This window comes from Netta rufina (genome assembly GCF_964035555.1).
Source record: "Netta rufina genome assembly, chromosome: 3".
NCBI lineage: Eukaryota > Metazoa > Chordata > Aves > Anseriformes > Anatidae > Netta > Netta rufina.
This window is the reverse complement of record NC_140125.1, coordinates 14118259-14134137: the sequence shown is the minus strand read 5'-3', so window position 1 is coordinate 14134137 and position 15879 is coordinate 14118259. Positions and strand designations below refer to the sequence as shown.

General features: G+C 41.6%; 1 protein-coding gene across 4 annotated transcripts in view; it reads right to left on the bottom strand.

The window, feature by feature from the left end:
• Nucleotides 1-15879, bottom strand: part of ATL2 (atlastin GTPase 2) — a 41418-nt gene that overhangs the window by 2826 nt on the left and 22713 nt on the right. For all 4 annotated transcript variants that reach the window (XM_084283842.1, XM_084283841.1, XM_084283840.1 and 1 more), the window contains exons 3-12: nt 15192-15326; nt 13660-13764; nt 12489-12539; nt 10293-10349; nt 9199-9291; nt 8792-8930; nt 7865-7992; nt 5499-5555; nt 4172-4243; nt 1144-1575 (exon numbers count right to left, since the gene is read on the bottom strand). In XM_084283842.1, the coding sequence (XP_084139968.1) occupies nt 1144-1575; nt 4172-4243; nt 5499-5555; nt 7865-7992; nt 8792-8930; nt 9199-9291; nt 10293-10349; nt 12489-12539; nt 13660-13764; nt 15192-15326 (1269 nt within the window). The remainder of the gene's footprint in view (nt 1-1143; nt 1576-4171; nt 4244-5498; nt 5556-7864; nt 7993-8791; nt 8931-9198; nt 9292-10292; nt 10350-12488; nt 12540-13659; nt 13765-15191; nt 15327-15879) is intronic.

Here is a 15879-nt window from a genome sequence, read left to right as displayed (position 1 = left end):
ACATGCTCCAGATATCCTACAGCAGTAGTGCTATCACAGTGAGCACTACACATCCAGCTGACACCTTCCATTTTTCTTGCAGTGCTCTTCAACCCCGAGATGCGAAGCAAGAAGCTACAGTGGTAAAGAAGAGCCTCAATTTTAACCACTAGCCAAGGGCTGCAACTCAAATTTTAGTACCTGATGCTCAATTTCTTATTATGAAATCCACTTTGTCTCTCCAGTTACTTTACATGGCAGTTCATAACCTTACACAGTCGTTCACAGACAAGTTTAGTGTACCACTGCCTAGAATTCATCTGGAACAAAGTCACTTTTCAGATGTGGAAGGCTGTAGCAGTATAGAAGTCTCCAGTTAGTTATTTGCTTAACACCTTGTAGAACCTATTTTAGTGAGAAAAATGAAAAGCTACTCAGAAGAGTTGGTCAGGAGCTCTCCACACCGGCTGTACTAGGACAGCTACGTCACCTGGATTCAGGCAAAATCTTTGTACAGAGGCCTTCGGTTCTCTCACACTGAAGTCTTCTTTCAGGGGTTAACCTGACTGGCATGTATTTCTTGTAACAGCAGTAGCACCAACTGCACTACTTGAAGGGTCACAGAATACACAAGTCTTCCCAGAGGAAGAAACTTGTTGCACATTCTCTCGTAGCAGCTACTGCATGTTAGTCTGGTTACTCATCATCCAGTTTTCTTTGAGGCCTAATTAGTCCTCCAGTGTCACGCTATCAGGTGAGGTGAGGGAGGGCAGTGTTTCCACCTTCCACATTTCTTGAAATACTTTACACACCACATCCATAGTACAAGTTTGCCGCTTTAAACTTACCTTTGAAAGCAGAATTCTCTGCCCCAAGAAGTAGTATGACTTCTAACAAATCTCTCCACTCTTACCATCCAAGCACCTAGCGAAGCTAGTGAAGCCTTTATGTAACACATACACACATGTATTTAAGTAACATTCCTGGTTTAACATTCCTTGTGTGGGACAACACTGCAGAGTGGTTGTACTCCTGACCTGATTTTCCCTGCAGCAGAACGAGTGTCCTCCCTTAACTCTAGACCAGCTTTTACTCACAACAGTGAGCAGAAACTATTTGATATGTTTGCTCAAGGAAAGATTTTTCACGAAAATGAATACCAACCTGTTCCCATATAGCTTCAGCGATCTGATCAATGGCTGTTCCAACTTCTCTGAATTCCCCAGAGTACTTAACGTATGCCCAAGTACAAAAGGATATAAGAGCTATCCCCAGCACGAGATTACACAGGGTAGCTATGGAGTTCATACCAAGGAACCCAGTCAGTCCTGAGGTTATATACATGGCAAACATGACTGCAAATAGAGTGGCAGGGGTACGAGCAGCGTAAAAGATGTTTTTGCCATCATTGTGCTTCACAAAGTTTGCATAGATCTCGTCGATTTCCGTCTCGAGTTGTTCCTGGTAGCGCCGACAGAACTCCTCCCCTCCCATCTTCTTCACCGAGCAGAACTGCCTGACAGCCGACTCTCTGTAATCCTGGTGCTTCCGCTCGAGGTCCGCCGGGGCAATGTAAGGCTTATCTCCTCCACAAATCTGTAGGAACAATCAGAGGTGGTGTCAGCGCATCCCAAATATCTTGGGCTGTACTGAAAACAAACCTGCCCACCTCTCAAGCCAGCAGACTACCTCCTGCAACTTCCTTGGCTCTCTAAGGTCTAGAGTCCCATCCCAAGGGAAGCAGCCAAAGGTTCTGTGCATCACGGCCCAGCAAGAGCCTTATCTGTCTGCTCAGATACAAAGCCGTAGCGTATGACGGAACTAAAACTTTCAGTCCTTCTCTTTGGGCAAGCCCAGGAGAGGACAGCAGCCACAACATATTTTCCTGTTACGAGAAAGTGAAATAAGGAATGCCAGAAGGCGGACAAAGCTTGGCTTGAGGAAGGTTAGATAGCGCTCTGAAGCCCTCCCCTCAGCTTTTCACACCACGTCACCCACCTCAGCGAGAGGTTCACTGCTGAACTTGGACACCAGTGAGGTAGATTTTGCACACTCAGCAACTTCCTGCTTATTGCTGCCACTTGCAGGTCCCAGGGAACTTACCAGGTGATATGAATAAACAAGAACTAGCTGCTGACATCTTTAGCCTGTTCTTCCCTAGACTGTCCTCTAGGCTTGATTCAGCTCAACTTGTGAGAGAATGTTTCTGCTGAAGGGAAGAGACCATGGACTCAGATACCTGTTACGTGGACACCCACCGTCTTCCTCTCCCTAAATCAGCATGGGTATGAAAATGGTTAGACTCCAATGATGACTTCTCTGTAACACTGATGTCTGACCTCTTATGGACTATGATTAGTGATTACCTAGGCCAAAGGTCCCAACTGCTCAGATCAGCTCTGAGTCTGACTGTAAAGGTCCATGTCTAAAGACTGAAGATTCTTTCCATATGATGTCACACCACAGCCTTTCCTCTCCTGCCACAAGGCAGTGCTTGTCATCCTGTGTCTTGAGCACACCACCTTTAACCTCCTCCTGCTGCTTCCCCTTCAGCAGGGCACTGAAAAGATCGCTTTCTCAGAGCACAGGATACCCTTTCTGCCTCACAACTTGCATGACTTCACTGACTAGCTGCTTCAAAGCAATGGGACCCTGACACCATCACCCCACCTGCTGCCCCCTGATGAAGTTTAACAAGCACCTGTCTGATTTTTCCTTATTACAGTTCTCTGTACCTGGCAAAACTCCCTGGAAAACAGGTCTCTCAACCTCCAAAACTGTTTTTGCACATTGCTCAGAGTACTGAAACACTAGGAGCTTCTGATGTATCAAGACCACCGCTTGCCACACAAATACTACCACTGTTCTCATGCTCTGTGCGCCTGCACCTGTTGTTCCTCACATTTAAGGTCATCAGGGGAAGAGTGTTTTGTTTATGCACACTCAGCAGAAGAGGGCTTTTGTTCACCAGTAGAACTCAGACAGTACAGTAAGAAATACCCATACATAATCCAGTCTTAAGTGATGTTCCTAAAACAGAACTTTCAAAGTCATGTCACATTAAGAACACTGAGACATCTGGATAGAAGTTGATTTAAGACATTTGTGTTTTTATCTATGCTACACTCTACAGTGACACAAAAATATACACAATACTGGGGAAAATTACTATGGAAACAAAGTCTGTTTGCGAGCATGTCTGTTTCTGTTTATTCCTTACCCCACCTAAGAAGCCTTTTGAGTACAGTATCTCAACAGCCAGTAAAGAGTCAAGGTAGGAAACAATTCAGCCTTTTTTTTTTTTTTTAATAGAAGCAACCCATTAGTTATTTTAAAGAGATTTTCCAAAAATGGAAACAAATGAAGGAATCCCTCTACACCAGCATTCTCAAGTCAGCCTGCTAACAACTGAAGCTGGCTAGCCTGCCACTAGCATTAGGTCTTAATCTAACTTCAAAACTGAAAGCTACTTCAGTCATTAAGACCAGAATTAGCCCAGTTAATGGGGAGCTCTGTTTGTGGCATGTTATCACCCATGTGATTTCACATTTAAACCCACTGGTCCTGTTGTAGATTTTCTAAATAAGCATAGTCTTGTTAAGCTCTGCAAGACATGCAACTGTTTCCAGAATTTGCTATGATAAAACATTGCTAACACCAGGAAGTCAAAGGGTGAAGTCCATCCAGGCATTCAGCTTGGAGTGGTGTAAGTCACTACCTTCAAGAGAAGAAGCGAGTAAGAAATCGCATATTTTTTTTCCAGCCAAAATAGCTTTTGGATTAAAGTTTTTGTTTGTTTTTAAAAAGGGGTGATTTTAATCCACACATTGGACAGCTAGTGAATAACCACTATTCAAAAGTGTGAAGCCATCCTAGAACTTTACCCTTGGGTCTACCCTGACCCACCACGCATCTCCTCACCTGTCTGCACATTTCGCATTATAGGATCTTTAAGAGCAACAGGAGGAATTAGCAGGTGGTATATTGACCTCCCATTCCCACACCTCCTCACCAGTTTACATCTCAAAGAATCCTGGATTTGCTGCAAACACCTAACCTCAGTGCAGAGGACACAAAACACGTCCTGGAGCCTAAGCTACTTTTCCCCATCAATATGCTCACAGCCAACACCAAACATAACACTAAAACTGAAGGCCCGTATTCGCATGCAGACAGTTAGAAGTTATCATACCTGCTCCATGCCTTTGCTGTACAAGTCTTTTGCTCCTGCCACAGCAGCAAGATTGTTGGCCTCAGCTGTTGCCTAGAAAACATTGAGCACCACGTATCACTACAGCATCACCAGCAAGTTACACACATGTAGTTACACTGCCCAACACACCCCACAACCACCAAGGACTACCAAGGACTTCGATTGCCAAGAAAATGCCCCACATGAACAAAAGAAGGTTAATGATAGATACTAAAACAGAGCGACTAGAAAAAAGGGGGTTTGGGGCTTTCTAGTGCAGCTGCAGACAAAATCCCACGTGCTTGTACAGACTTGCCATCATGAGCAATCTCTTCTGAATGTTCTACTGTTAAAAAGCAAGTAAGGATCTCTAAATTACTAAATGTTAATCCTGATACGTCACTACCTGTGAAAAAAGAAGCGAGCCAATATTCCTGCATTATGTGCAGTTTTGGCGTCAGAATTTGTAAGGACTTAAGGCACCTTTCAACCTGTGTTGTGTCCAGGACAGTTATTCTAGCTCATCCTGCAAGATGGCATCTTCTGTATCTCACAGACACATCTATGGCATGTTAATTGGAAGAAATGATAGCAGCCTTTGTTTCACTGTGACAAGTTTTCTGAACCATTCCTCCTGCCAAAGTCTAAAGAATTGGTTCATTGACTCCATTCTGGCTGTTTATTCATCCTTCTTATCTTAATGAAGTGACACAGGAATCTTAATTTAAAGAGTCTTATAAATATGAAATGGTTAAAACCAGTCCTGGAGTCCACAGTTGGATGAAAATTCTTCAACCCAAGCAATTTAAGGATTCAACACAGAGCTTTGCACAATCAGTTTGTGTTCAGATCATTTTAAAGCTGATTTTTGGGTTGATCCAGAGAAGATGTAAAGAAGATACAGGCCTTAACTCAGTGTACTTATCCAACCTAACAACCCACACATGCAATAAAGGAGCCCAACACTGAGACAGTGATATTAGCTACATGACTTTACGCTTTTTCCTTTCTGTTTGCTGCACCAAAAGCCCTGCGAATAAAGTCTGAAAGATACTGACAGAAGAGCAAGTTACAGGAAACATGCTTGAAATTGAAGCAGTTAAGAAGAAAGCAATCGGTTATACCCTCTGCTCCATTTGGGGGTGGGACTGAGGAAAGAAATGTGTGCCCAGGCTACACAGTTCAGTCTGCTTTCACAGCACACAGCTCCTTCAAGAGCTACAGCTCTGTGCAGGAGCTACAGACTCCCAGCATTCATGACCTTCAACTGCACAGGGCTTATGAAATACACATTTTCTATCAGGTTATTTGAAAGAAAAGAAAATACCTGCAGCATAGACTTCGGGTGAGGTAGCTCCTCTCCTTGATAGATTTTAATGTAAGCCTAAATGGAATAAATAAGAAAAAAGAGGTTTCTTTTTCCTAAGCATTTATGATTGAGGAGAGGGAGAGAAAAGGGATAACATAACAAAGAGCTCAGAAGTCATTACTTTGTAATAATGGTAAGCATTCAATGAATCAAGTTTCTCCACACATACAGGTCTGGCATTCACCCATTTACCCCCAGTGTTTTAACTCCTTTACTTTCCCAAAACCTAACATGAAATCCTTATTATCTCCAGTTTTAGTAAACAGAAGCAATACTTTCACAAAGCATTTCAATTAACGTGCTTCCATCAGTATTAAAATAAGTCGTTCATCCCTCTATCAAAGTGGTTCTCTTTCAATAGCTGCTGACAGGCTTGCTTTCTGTGCAGGCACCAATAAGCCACTGAGTTTGGTCTGTGCATGTGTTCACTTTCAGACTTTCTTCCACTTCAAAATACAAGTTTCCATGCCTTCCATAAGTAAGGGCTGTGCACTTGAGGCTGGGGCCTGGCAAAGTTGGGGAGTACCTTGAGGAGACGCAGCCACTATCTTAAAAAAGTGACAGGTTTGGCAACAGCCTTCTGCTCCCTCAAATGCATTAGAAGGTCTTTGCTAGGCAGGGAGCCCTCTTCCAAAACCATGAAGACAACCAACTTGCACAGACTTTCTGGCAAGAGGTCTGTCCAAACAGCCAAAAAGCATAATTTATTTCCCCATGCCTTGTTCCCTTGGAATTCCCTTGGAACATATACAGTGTTGAACTGCCAAAACACCACTGGAAGCCAAGTAGGCAGGCTGTCCCTCTGTTCCGCACCCTGCCAATCCTCGGGTGCTTTCTTTCACCATGGTTTCACAAGGCTGGAAGAGAACATCCTTCATGTATCTCCTCCAGCCCATAAGATGGCCCATGTCCTACAGCACAGTTCTTGGGACAGGTTAAACCAACAAAGCCATGCCATGAACAGCCCCATAGAGACACTGCTACTGCTCTCCCCCCAGCTTGTCTACAAGCCTCTGTCCTGAAGATTTTCTCCCTAGAGGAGATGAGAACAAGGTCATCAGGATCCCTACATACCTTCTGCTCTAGGTGGTAGGACAACCTACAAAAACCATTATACAGGACTCTGCTCCCAGGATACCCTCCTTGATTCTGTAGCTATTTCCTCTGAGTAAAAACCCTCCGGTTTCCAACTCAGGCTTCACGATCTCAGCTTTAGATCCACAGTCACAAGGGAGCAGTTCTCTTCAGTTATGCAACTACTGAGTTCCCACAGCACCCTGCTTAGCAGATCCCAGACTGGCTACTGCAACGTGAATCAGGCAGCTTTTCAATAGCTGCAATGTCACACTCAGTTTTAGGGTGCACTCCTTCCTAAACTGCTGTTGAACATGCACTCCCTGCACCATATGGGATCGAGCCTTACTACATAAGAAAATGGAACAAGAAGTGATATGCAGCCATGTAAATACAGAGACTGAGCATATGAGCTCCAGAGAGGATTTCATCCTTATCAGAGTAGCCACGACTTCTGCATCCCACATCATGCCTTTCATTTGCAAAATAAAGAAATCCTTTTACAAGTGTTAAGAGTTCTGGTCTCAGATTCACCCCTTGCATAACTACTTTCATAACATCAGCTCTGTCCTGCCTCCAATGCACACACTCAGAAGAAGCAATGCAAAATTAATGCCTTGAGGAATGCTACTTTCTTGTACAGAACCAACTGTTTAAGCCATTCCAATTCAAAAAAAAAGGCTACACATCAGACCAATTCCTGGTGATGTAGGGATTATGTTATCACGTTACTGCTGGTGTCACCATGATACCAGAACAGCTCAGGAGTTTAACAGCTGCAGGTATCCACAAATATTTTATAGCATGAAATGTTACACATGCAAGTGTTTAAAAAGCATCTTCCTTACAAGTAAAAAAAACCTGGAGGGGAAGAAAAAATATCTGATGTTTTTACTGCATATCTAGAAGTTTAAGAGCTGGTTTACTATCTGTATACAAAAACCCTCTTAAAAAAAAAAAGAAAAAACAATTTCTAAAGAGTAAAAAAATCTCTAATAGAGCTTGAAGTATTTTTAACTTATTTACAAATTAATAAAAAGCACTCTTTTGCCAATAGTAGTCTGGAAAAGAGCTACACTGTCAGGAAGCTGTGTGCCAGTTCTGGAAACAGTAATGAAATGAACATAAAATTGAGCTGATCAGTGAATGTCAGCCTAGATACCTTCATCTTCTCTGGGAAGAACATGCCCTAAAATTAGAATACTTTCTTTTAAGCCATTAACAAAAATAATTAGCATAAGTTTGCTTACCTTGAAGTATTCTACAAGATCTCTACAGGTCACCTTGGATCCACTAATCTCTTTTTCTACCAAGTTTTCAGGGGCAAGCAGTAACGGTACCAAATTCCGTAGTTCTTTCTTAAAATCCTCATCTATATCTAGTAAAAGTCAGAAAACAGTGGTTAGTATTTAATCTTTTGTTTCCCAAAGGAACACTGACAACCCATAACCCCTCAAAATACCATCACAAGCCTTAAATGCATTTTTAAAATATTTAAAGGCTTAAATACATACTATAGCTTCAGTAAATTCTATTTACTCTTGAAATATTAAATTCCAACAGAGAACAGAACTCTGTAGTCCTTGTAGTACTCAAAGTGCGTTTTCCCTATTACACCAACATCTTGCACGAACCCACAGATCTGTCCCACAGAACTTGTCAGTGGGAAACTGCTGCAAAAATCTTGTTTTCAGCCTTTGCCATTCTGATATATTCTCTCTATTGGGGGAAAGGCAGTAATTGTAAGAATCCCAACTGCTTCGCAATTTGCGGTGGCAGAAGCCTACAGCTATTTTATAGTCATTCTAGCTTTTGACCTTTGCTTTTGAGAGTTGTTACAGAAAAGCCTTTCAATAACAAGAAAGGAAAGTCTACATTTTATGAACGCTCACGTCTGAAACCTTTATTTTTCTTTAGAATCCTTATTATATGACCTTTAGGGATGTCTCAAGTTAATCAAGATTACAATCAACATCCAGATAAAGATATCCATTCCATCTTACCTTTAAACCAAGAACACACAATACGCATTTCTAGATTCTATCATTTCACCTTTTAGCCCTACACTTTTCTAATCAAGCATTTCAATGGCCAACTATTTCAGTGCTTAACTTCTATGATAAAAAGAAAATGAATTCAGTGATCTGAATCAAGAAACACAATGGAAAGCTTCCTACCATTCAACCTCCCATCGAAATTTGGATTTGTTGCAACTTTAAGACCAGGGTGGGGCAACAGGAAACAGCCAAGGTTACTGAAACAGGAGTGAATATGCTTCCTTACGTTCTGTAACTCTTCATGCTGGTTTTGCTTTACCTGAAGAAAAAAAGAGGTGTAAGAGCTGCTAATACAGATTTGCAGTACCTCAAGATTAAATACCAGCTTGAAAGCAGTAAGAGCACAAGTGTGTTTAGACTTTTATTTCTGAACCTAAAGATGTTAAAGATGTAGAGTTCTAAACCCAAGAACCCTGCATAAGTGAAACATCACAAGCATTTTAAGAGATAGATCATTGTGCATCACTATCTTGACAATGAGGTGTCACTTAAGTTGGATCAGAGTAGGACTACTAGACATAACGTACCTGCAATCTTTTCTCTAGGAACTTTTTTCCTCCTTCCAAACCATATGCATGTTCATAGGGGTAACTCCAATCTCTAATTAAGAACATTAGTGTCTGTAAAAGGAAGAACAACGGGGTGAATGGTTTGCATCATTCCTAAGGTCAAGAACTATCACACGTAGCTGTTTGAAATTTTTAAAGATTCTAAACTTGGCTATTCTAAATTAAGTAGCTTTGTAGTTTTGTGGTGCAAGTAGTTGCTAGTTTTAAGAAAAATACACCAATATACACACAAGTGCAACTTGCTCCTTATCTGAAAGGAAGTACTTCAGCGTCTCAAAAAAGAGATGCTTCCCTGTTCCATGGGTTTGCCTTTTACTACCCCAGAAGGATTAAACATGGTTGTTTCCTCCTGTCAGCTGAAGACAGAGAACAAACCTTAACATTAATCTTATCTGAGATGAGGTGCTTGAAGAAGACACCATCTTGCCTGGGCCAATCACAGGAACATAAAGGGCTCACAGTTGCAGGGTGAATATTCTAGAGACACGAGAGTCTCAAAAACTCACTGCTGGTAGCATTACAGGTTAAGAAGAATCATCTGATAATTCGGGTTTGGAGAAGTCTCAGTTCTTGCCTCCGCTAAGTAGAAGAAGCCTCAAACTCTCCTCTAGCCTAGGAAATAGTCAGGAGACGCTAGCAGTTCTGGAAAATTCAAATACTGCAGCCATTAATGCTTCAAATAATGAAAATGCAACGTCCCTCAATTTCTTCAAGGCCATATGACCTATATTCAGAACCACGCACCAAAGACCAACCACATCTCAAGAAGAAATGAGTTAGGAAGGAAACATGAAACTTTCTCCTTCAATTCAGTGCATCACTTGACGCTTCCTTTGTGCTTAAAACCCAGGCACAAAGCTATAGTTGCCTAAAATATGATCATCTTCAGCATTCTTCTACTGTTTTTGCCAAGAAACATAGTGACAGAGAAGGAAAACCAGTCTTGTAAAAAACAGACTAACAGACTGGCTTCAGCCCAACTAAGTTCTCTTCATAATTATCCTGAGATAATTTTCTACACATTCAACTGCTTAGACTCAACACACAGTTACCTGAAACGGCTTTTGGTATATTTCTTCCATAGCTAGTCTTCCATATTCTGTAAACAACTGAAAAAAAAAGAAGAGTGTAAGGGTGACACACAAAACAGTCTTCTACTGTAAGAATCCTTTATGTCACTAGATAACAATGCATTCAATCTTAAGTTGTATTACAGATCTAGAGTGGTTAGTGCAGCTCAAGAACAAGTACGCCAATGGTCAGTGAAATTCAAGGAGGAGACAATTCCCGCTGGTTTCACATTGCCACTCCAGAACTGGCACTACACCGGGGCTCTAAGTGGGTGGCCAGTGGGCTATTCTCAGAGGAAAGCTGACTGCGCCTCTCAGCCAGGCAGTTTCCAACACTCATCACCTCGGCTAAGGAGGTACGCCTGTCTAACACTTGCCCCCTTACTTCCTACAAAAAATTTATTCCCGGAAATCTCAAGGAACTTGGCTTGCGTTTCAATGCCTAGTACCTCAGCTCTAGCCAAGTTCAGCAGCTTCCCAGATCTCTGCTTCAGCCTGTGACCTTAACTCATAATTGTTCTTTCTCTTCAGCAGAAGAAAAGCGCTAGCTGTCTTTGCCTGGTTGCTTTCAGGCATCTTTAATGCTAAAAGCAGCATTCTTCCTCACTGGACTAAGTGGGCCAGCAAACCCATGAGAACAAAAAAATCACATGCTGGCTGTTTCAGCCAGGTTTAACACTGTCAGGTGAGGGTACCTCACAAGCCCCTTTATAAACTTTGGAGAGTGAGATGAAGGAAGCCCTCTAGAACAAGGTAACTGTTCCTTTGCATTAAAGCTCATCCCTCGACACCTCAGGAAAAAAAAGTCCGTGGCTGAAAGGACAGTTTCCCCTGTGTCAGTTACAAGAGCATCTGAAAACTTACAAGACTAATTTGACACAAGTGAACTTCCAAGCCCTTGTCACCCTGAGCATAAAGAAGCTCTGAAGAGGTCGAGCGCCCCCATGAGTGGCTTGTTCCTGAGATCTTAACTTACCACCTCACTCCATTCCCTCCTACATGGAAAATATGCAGCCAAAGAGTAAGAGTATTTCAGAATAATATCTCCTTCCCTCAGACTATGATTCCTTGTTCCCACCTTCAGTGGGCAGGGAACACAAGCATTTACTTTTATTTATTGCCCTTCTCCTCCCTTTCTTCCCTCAAATCCCATCTACTATAAAAGAAAGGGAACACTCCATTCAGACTGCACTGAGATTGTTGAAGGATCAGGGTGATCAGGAAAGTCTAGCTTTCAAATAATTTACTAAACCTTTTTTTTTTTTAAATGGTGTTTGTTTTCCCTGTAGGCTTTGGTTTTGGTCCAGCGATACAATGCTGTTAACTGAGAACAGCATCACAAGATTATGTCGAGTTAGTGTATTTCTACTTCCAGTATTGGCAGCCAGTCTTTAGCAGCACTGAACAACACAGAAGTCCTTTCAATCAGAGGACATGTAAAACAGTTTTAAGCTGTGACGAGGTCGTGGCCTGAGCACAGGCAGATATTTGTTAATACACAAGCTAGCCTTTGAAGCTACAGATTTTAACTTAAGGAGATAAGGCTCTTACACCATTCATATGAAGCCAGAATTCAGTGGCCTTTGATCACAATGTTCCATTAGAGAATGAAAACTCCACAGCAGTGAGAGGACAACTCTCATCTGCTCTTGTTTCTAGGCAAAAATGAGACTGTAGAAGTTTTTCAGATGAAAAACTAGAGAAGGTTTCTGAGTGGAAGATAATCTTCCTGCCATGACACAAGCTCCCAAATTTCTACAGAAGCTAGTTATGAAACACTATCTATTTTCTTATGTTAGGGAAAAAGAAGAAACATGGGAAGCGTCTTATGTGCTTTCATAAATCATTTCCCATTCTAATCCTTTCAGGAATTTTGGGATTTCTTACATAGAGACCAGAGACTAATGTACAGACCAGACTAGACTTAAGATTTCACCAAATTAGGAGCTTATGCTATTTTACATCTACACTGGCAAAGAGGAAGCATCACAGCATCACAGATGTTGATGCAAATAACGTTTTAATAGGCCGAACTAGTTTTAGTATCAGGTCAGCTTTCATGTTTTATATTAAGTAGGAAGCTGCTCTCAAATCACAGTTACATTAGTAGTAAAATCAAGAACAATTTCCAGACTGTTAATTCAGAAACAGCTTAATATAAATTCAGCATATTCTTACCTGCAAGTGTTGAAGGTCATCTTCCTGAATATTCTGGGACAAGTTGTATACCTGTAAGAGACAGTAAAGGAATTAAAATGCAATTTGAAACCCTTATCTTCATGCAGCCTTTGTTAGGCATCTTGAGTGTTTTTTTTGTTTGTTTGTTTGTTTTTTTTACCACCTCCAGAAATATTTAACTACCTGAAAGCCAGCCTCTAGAACAGTATCAAAGAAGGCATCTCAAAAAAGTCACTCCCTATACCAAGTGGTAGGGACAAAAATCACTGCTGGCCACCCTAATCCTTCCCAGATCATCCTTCCAAGGAAGCAAGCTGTAAAGAGATCTAGTAGTAATGCCGAGTGCTTCAAATCATCATACGGGTGTGAGAGGAGGACTGAGAAGGGCATACCCATCTGTCATCCTCAAATCTAAATGCTCCAGGACTCAGTGATCTAGCAGCATCACCTCTGACACGGGAACAGCTGAGCAGGTAGTTCACCAGTTTTTTTGCTTCCAAATCTTCCTGGAGAAGTTGGGCTTTCCCCAGGGTGCTCACAACAGCTTCAATAAGTTCAACCAATACTGAACGGCAGTAAACTCAAAGATGTATCAATAACCCATAACTTGTCCTAATCACAGGAACAACAGGGGCAGGGGGACAGGGCAAGGCATAGGCAGTGTTCTACATACTAAAACATCAAAGTTCACAGGAGTATGTCTGAACAAGGTCACTTGACATCCCCTAAAAACCTGCTTACTTCTTGCACATCAAGACACAAGCCTAAAAGGAGTACTGGGCATAGCACAAGAGAATCGTCAGGAGTTTAACAGTAGCAGCAGATGTACATTTAACAAATAAGCGTAGTTTCACCCTGAGTTTTGTCATCTAAAGTCTTCTAAAGCTTCTGTACTACATTTGCATAGAAGCAGTTGCTACTTTGCCATTTTTGTTTGGAATTCCCCAGTTCAGTCAGCAATTTAACCCAGCTTGGCCTTGAATGACCTTGATTCCAGAGAAACTTACCTATATAACACTGAAAACTAGGACATTAAATGTGAAATCTTCAGTAACAGCTGGAGGAAAATACGCAGGCGAACTTTCTAAGCATGGCTAGAGAGAGACTCTTTGCATACTTGGGCAAGAGGGTTCCTACAGCTGTCATTATTGGCCAGCACAGGTATTCTCACCTGGACAGAACTCGTCATGGTGCTCAGAGCAAAAACCGTTGCACAGTCTTTGATAGTGGATTGGCTATCAAAGGCACCTTGGGTATCCATGAGTAGTACAGCAACCTAGAGAGTTTTGAAGAGCAGCAACAGTTAACCAAGTTGTTACACTTTCAAACTCCAGGTCATTGGGTTAAATTCTGTTTCAAGTAAGAGCATCTCTCTGCTTCCGTACCTATTTATTAAACCTTAGCCAGCTCCCTGCACACACATTTATGCACACCTACAGATTAGTAAGCAGCAATACAAAGCCATATCAGCAGCCTTATGTCCTTGGCCTTGCTACATTAGTTACCCTCTCTCACAGAAATAGCATCCCTCAGCTCAACAAGGCACAGAGCAGAGTAGAAGGTAGTTCTTCCTCACTGGAGGATCTTCAGTCTCAGCTCTAATAAGCTATACTGGATTGTTTTAAAATGTGTCTTAATTATTTCCAGAAAAGCAGTGACACTGACCATCTGCTAGAATGACATGGATGGATGAAGTCTTATCATTAAGACCACTTCATTTCTAATTGCCATCTTTGGAATCTACAATTCCCTTCTCTTTCAGTTAGGGCTGACTGATAAGCAAGAACAAATGAGTGATTTATTTTCTCAAAAGCACAAACAGATCCTCACAACTGCTGTTTTTTAGCCAGATAACTGTTTGGTTAGGTATAAAGTTTAACAAAACCTTCTACAGGCCTCTAAACCACTAGCTGGTTAAGATCAGTGTCCTATATTAACCACCAGATGTTTCCTTTTCGTCTCAGCAATGCAGAGGCTATGAAAGTTTAATCATCAAGAGCTTACAGCTCAGGAGAACACAAATAGCTGAGAATACAGCACTGGTATTACAGAGCAAATGTTTACTGACAACATTTGAAGTTGTTACAGCATGAAAATAGACACCCAAAATCAAAACTACGCAGTTAGGTTGATTTAGAGTTAAAATGCTCAACAGTTCTGATAAGCGTAGAGTTTGTGCCATTTACCCTGCTTTTCTTTTCTTTTCGCTTTTCTTTTTGTGGGCTACCTGTTAAACTACACAGAAGGACCGGCTTAAAGACACCAAAACTGTTTATAATACTCACAGCCATGTGCTGCATTTCACTAGAACAAAATTACAAGCTAGAGCACATACTCAATCCCAAAACCAACAGTGTTTGTTAGAACTGTTCTTATCACAACATTTGTCTATACATGGTATTTATAGCCAATGCAGTTCTAAAACATCCACAGGAAAACCCACCCATAAGCCTTGACAAAGTAGACTTTGCCAAAATAAAGTAATCTCAGAATGGGACTATTGTTGGAGACTGAATCTTTTAAACCAGCAGGAAGACTCACACCTGCACTGATAGCTGATAGAAGGTTTCCAAACATATTACACAGCTACTGAACACACAGGAAAGCATCTTTGAACTGATTCCATTAAAACCATGGCATTAAAGCTATCCACCCAGAGGCAAAAAAAATCACCACATACGCCTATTTAAATCAAGCGCTTACCTTTGTTCCGTTGGGCTTATCAATTACAAACACTTCGCTCCAGATCTGAATGCCAGTGGTTTCCCGTTCACATCCACCTCTCCATGTAAACCCAGTTAAAGGCTCAGTGTTTCCACCTATCCAGCAAGGAGAAGTCTACAAAACAAGAAGAAAAACTTATTAAATACCAAGGAGGAGATTTGCTGTGCTGTGTTTTTGCAGACTTCCATGGCACACCCTCATTTTCCTCCAAGCTGACTGACAACACTACATAAAGTATTAAAAGCCCAGTGCTACTCTGCTGTATGTTGTGGATGCTCCACAGGGAAGTTTTGCATCAGAGTCTACCCTATTTCAGCAGTTACACAACTCTTCAGCCTCTGAAGAGCACACATGAACAGCATTCAGGTCTCAAGAATATCTCCAGAGAAGGAGACTCCACAACCTCCCTGGGCAGCCTGTTCCAGTGCTCCGTCACCCTCACTGTGAAGAAGTCTATTATTAAGTTCATTTATTTACACAAAGTTTATTTATTAATAACTTGGATGGTTTTGTAGTTAGAACTCCAAAAGGAACAAAAAACTAATCTTGACTTAATCCCTTCCCTCTCACAACTAGGTCAACCGCTGAACCTAGCATCTAAACCCCCACACTAGCAGAGACCAGCACAAGACTCACACTGACAGCCTGCAGAAGCCAAAAAGAATAG